This window comes from Limulus polyphemus, unplaced genomic scaffold, assembly GCF_000517525.1.
Source record: "Limulus polyphemus unplaced genomic scaffold, Limulus_polyphemus-2.1.2 Scaffold4394, whole genome shotgun sequence".
Classification (NCBI taxonomy): Eukaryota; Metazoa; Arthropoda; class Merostomata; order Xiphosura; family Limulidae; genus Limulus; species Limulus polyphemus.
In genome coordinates, this window is record NW_013670004.1 from 32,386 (window position 1) to 37,535 (window position 5,150).

General features: G+C 33.5%; 1 protein-coding gene across 1 annotated transcript in view; it reads left to right on the top strand.

Moving 5' to 3' along the window:
• The window catches only part of LOC106471077 (serum response factor homolog), a 13,173-nt gene extending 8,365 nt beyond the window's left edge, over positions 1-4,808 (top strand). The window contains exons 2-3 of the mRNA XM_013931666.2: positions 859-1,119; positions 3,206-4,808. Of these exons, the coding sequence (XP_013787120.1) occupies positions 859-1,119; positions 3,206-3,286 (342 nt within the window). The 3' untranslated portion in view covers positions 3,287-4,808. The remainder of the gene's footprint in view (positions 1-858; positions 1,120-3,205) is intronic.
• The last annotated feature ends 342 nt before the right edge of the window (positions 4,809-5,150 follow it).

A 5,150-nucleotide genomic window follows, 5' to 3' on the forward strand; every position in this document is an offset into this window, starting at 1 on the left:
GGGAGTCATTGAATTTTTTTAAATTGCTGGAGGTTTACTGTAGATTTATTTAATGAGATGTGCATTGGCACATTTTTTAAAATCTTATGTAAGTACGTTTTTTCAAAATAATGATTTGTACAACTCCTGAATTTAAGATTAGTTTAGAATAAATTAATATGAGGTATAATGTACAAATAAGATGGGATACACAATTTTAACTGAGCAAGAAACGTTTTAAATATATTTTGTTTCATGTAAATTGAGTGGTTTATATTGTTTAAATACCAATGACCAGTGTAAAAATTTCATTTCAGCGGTTTTAGGAAATCATCCTTATTTTATTAAGAGCTGAAAACATAAAATATTTGTAAAATTACACATTTTTTTATTGATGCACAGAAAAATGGAGTAATAACAGATGAAAATCTGTTCAGAAAAAAAAAACAGTCAGTAGTAACTTAAAGTAACACAAGTTAATTAACCTGTTGGATAAAAAAGGGTTTATTAATTTTGAAGTAATAATTAATGTGCTCCTGTTTTTTTTAGTTTTATCTTATTTGGATTTTTATAAGTACTGAATCATTATTACATAGATTTGAAGGGTTTTTCCTTTGAATTTTTTTCTTACTTATGTTTTCAAAAGTTTATTACATATTTTATATCAATTTTTTATCGTGATTGTTAATTTTAGGGTTTTTGAGTTAATTTTTACTTTTTGGTAGAAGGTTAAATGTAGTAAGTATGTAAGTCTTCATGCCCCTAGTAATTATTTTCTTGTGTAGGGATAAATCTAGTCAACTGCTCAAATTGAATTACAATATAGTGCACATATCATAGTAAGTGTTTGATTGAGTTCTAATTTAACTTTTTCAACAGGCTTATGAGTTGTCAACACTGACTGGTACCCAAGTAATGCTACTGGTAGCTAGCGAAACTGGCCATGTGTATACATTTGCTACTAGGAAGTTACAGCCTATGATAACCAGTGATGCTGGCAAGGCACTAATCCAAACTTGTCTGAATTCTCCTGATGCCCTGGCTGGTCCAGGAGGCTCGGGGCTGGATCAGCGTATGAGTGCTACTGGTTTTGAAGAAACTGAGCTGGTCTACAGTGTGAATGAGGACACAGAAAATAGAGTAAGTAAATTAGAGCTGTTAGCTAGTTACAAGAGTTGATTTTGCTGTTGTAAAGTTTTAATGTGCTTATACTGGTATTTATATAAATCACTTAAGTTTGAGGTTCCATATCACCAGGTGTAAGAAGTTTTATACACACATTCCCCTGGAATTTCCTCACATATTTTTATCACTTTATCTTAGGAAACAATGAAAGGACACTATTTAACATTTAAGTTTTAAGTGAAAAAACTAATAAGTAAAAATAGATTCTATGACCAGAACTTGAACCCAGGACCTATGGTTAACAGGCAAGTGCTCTATCACTTAGTTCTTCAAGATTGTGAGCTATCCCTATCAACGTTCACCTGTAAAGCTTTTTACTAGGGATGCATGGGTACGTGGCCGGATATTGGATCACCCGGTAATACTCGGCTCCAGCCAAGTATCGAAGTTAAAAACAGCCGAATCTGGGTAATTGAAAATGGCATCTAAGCCCTAATCTTTGTGGCAACTTATGTAGTACTGAACATTACAGTCAGTAATTGGTTTAGTTAAAAAAAAAACGTGTTCTGAGCAACAAAGCCTGACCACCCGCTGAAAGTCTGGAATTCAGATAACAATAGGGGTTAATAACAGGCATGGCTTGAGAAGTGGATTTCTGGTGCAAGTGGGGGTTTTGAGAACAATATGGGTTAGGGTTTGAGAAGTTGGGGCTAGGCATTAAAAGTAAAACTTGAATGTTCTGTTGATGATTATTCGGTTAAATGTAATAAACGTCAATTTTGTTTTTGTTTCTAATTTTTGGGTGGGGAGCGAGGGGAGAACCCAGTCTCGGTTGACACCCGCCCCGGCCAAAATTTAGTACTCGGTAATCGGCCAAATGTTACTACCTGTGTATCCCTGTTTTTTTACTATGAGTATTATCAGCGTACTATGCTATGATAGATACAAAGATTAAATCATAAGAAGTCTATCCACATGCCTATACCTGTATTTATTTTTGAGTTTCTTTAGGAAACAATAAAAGAACAATGTTTAACATGAAATTGTAAATGAAAATATATTCCATATTTTCACTTTTGAAGAAATGTTAGCAATAAGTTCAACTAAAGTTGATAACAGTGTAGAAACTAAAATATGTATATTTGTCATCTTTTTTTTATGCAAAAATTGCTTTCAGCTTCTTTTTTTTTACGGTAGGCTTCATAAAAATGTTTCATTTTCTAGAACTCTTCTGATGAAGGAAAGCCTTAATTGGAAAGACACTTACATGATCAGCTTGTGTATTAAAACAAAGCACATATTTTGAAAGAGAACATTTCTTTGGAGTTTCAGCTTAATAAAGTTTGTTAGGTTTTAGCAGCAAATCTTTATGGTAAAGTGACAAGACATTCAGCTGTTACTTTTACTTCCAGTGTAATATATAGTTCTGTGTAATTTAAATATAACCTAAGTATGTGTATTTATATATATATATATATTTTAAATAGTTGCTGTAGATGAAAATGTTTTAGTTTTTTCTCAAGTTTAAGCTTAAACCTTTAACTACCAAAGACTTAAGTAACCTCATTAAACTCAAACAAAAAACTTGCTTACCATGTGTTATACCTTTAAAAAAAAGTATTGCGCTGGTGTAATACTCCTAATTTCTCTAAAGTAACTGCATCAGTATTTGAACTGACAATTTTTTTACATATGCAATATTGAATAAAAAATTTTAATTTTGCATAATATTTTACTTTTCAGTGTGTTTAGTTAAAATTTTTTTTTGAAAGTAATTAGCCAGTTTGTTATTAATATAATAATTTTTGCTTCATGCAAGTATGAGAGAGATTAACTAGTATGAGAAGGAAGACTATTCTGATAATTTTAGCACCATAGTTTTTTAAAGATCTGTTATTACCTGTGTTTTTAATTTGTTAACACATTGAACGTCTGGCTGTTTTAGTGGTGCACATTAGTATGCCATTTACTGAGTTTGATGCAAACTTAAAAGGGAATAATGTCGATTTATATTTTTATTAATATCTATGTATTCTGTGCTGTTATTAACTCCATTAAAAAAAACTGTTAAAACATCTGTTATCCTCCTTCCTCTATACAGGTGTCCCACTACCAACCGCACATGTACGCCCAGGTTCCCGAATATAACACGCAGAAACTTCCCCCATTTTATACAATTTAGATGAACCTTTTCTGACTGACGACCTCTGACATCCAATCAGCAAGACGCAGCAGTAACGACCAGTTCATCACCGGGTCTGCCGCACGTGCAGCGCTGGGCGCCGCGCGTGTTAGGCACGCCGTACATCTACGCCTCTTCTTCTCTCTTTCTCTTCTTAAGCTCTGTCAGTGAGTCTCTCTCGGACTTCTGGCGCCTTCCCATATTTGGCCAGAGAGGGTGTATCCTTTTCCTTTTATGGTGATAAACTTCCCCATATTAGTCATAGCCGGCCTTGCTGGAGGGAGCCACGCGAAAGGCCAAGTGCCCGAAAATGGAAACCGGCTTTTTCCTCTGTATTGGTGAACCCGGCGGAGCCAGGTTCTCCTTACTAGGAAGTTGGCTGGACGGTAGTTAGTCACGTGATACTTGCAGCTACAGGCTTTATCAGCAATTGGTGGATTAGAACGTTAATGTGCGATGGCACATGGAGAATGTCAGAGCAGGTCTCTGACACTGGCGACATGATTATGGTGTATACCGTTTGTGTTTCGAATCTACGAGTTTTTATATGTATTTTTTTAAAATAGTGTAAGTGAGTCTGATTTTGTAGGCTATTCCAAGAATGCTTGTTGAACAAAAGTGTATTGTGTGAATAGCAGTGGGATGTTGGCAGTTGCTGTATATTTAATACCCTTAAGCAGGGGCGGTAGTGATATCTGGTTGTTGACTTGTTTTCTAATTTTTCTTCTCTTTTTTTAGTTGTTATTAGGCATCCTACTTGTATCCGGCAGATGTTTTTTTTCATTAAAAAAGAAGTTAACTAACGTTGGTAGTTTCATTTCAGTAATGTTTTTATTATATAGTGAAAATCAAAAAAGTTATCATACTTACCATTGGTGGATAATTAACTCGTGTTTCATAATGGTAAAAAGCATTTCTTTGTAGTGTGCTTATCTTCAAAACGTTTACAAGTAATTTTATTTTATTTTTTTCACCTGTTCTGCTACCACAGAAGTGAAATTTGCGTTTAATTTTTACTGTTTGCATATTAAATAGCGACGCCTTTTTTGTTTTATAGGATGTGTTAGTTCTCCGTGTACTTAATGAAACAACTTGTTTTACAGTGTTTAAAACTACTTTTGGCTAACGCTTTGTGTGTGTGTGTAATGCTAGCTGTATAAGCATTCCACCTAGTTGTTGTTCAGTCAAGATTTTGGTTACATTTTTCAATCCTCTACAGAAATCGTATTATGTTATTTTGTTGTTCTTTAAAGCTTTGACTCTAAAGAATCGATTTTTTTTTTTAATTTCGTGTTTAAAACTATCTTGTTCACTGGTGTCTTATGACAATCAAACAAGTCATATTTTTATATCAGATTTTCTGCTGGAATTTTTAAATATATTTTGCCTAAACTGGCTGGTTTCCAGTTTAGATTTTTTGGATATTTAGAAAACATCGTTACTAAAAATCTTTTGTTGGAAAGTTACATTCCTGTAAAATTTTGAGAAATTTTTATACAGTTAATAAACAATTTGGAGTTTACATGTGTGTATGCTTGTACTTTATTGATTCTGAGCTTGGTATATCTCAAGACGCCTCAATTTTAGAGTACAAATGGTAACGGTGGATATAAAACTTATGGTAAAGATTCACAGAAGTACTGGAATACGTGTTAACTTCACAACAAGGTTTCGTATTCAAAGAAGAGAAGAGCAAGTCATCACAATTAATAGTTTATCCCTAGATAGTAGTGCGTAGTTACATACAGTAGGACAAATAATAAAATGAGTTGATACATCAATATAATACTATCAGTGTGCTTGAGTTAATGGTGATTTAAATCCTGGCCTGTAATTGGAATCTTCACCAATCCAGTGACCAGTA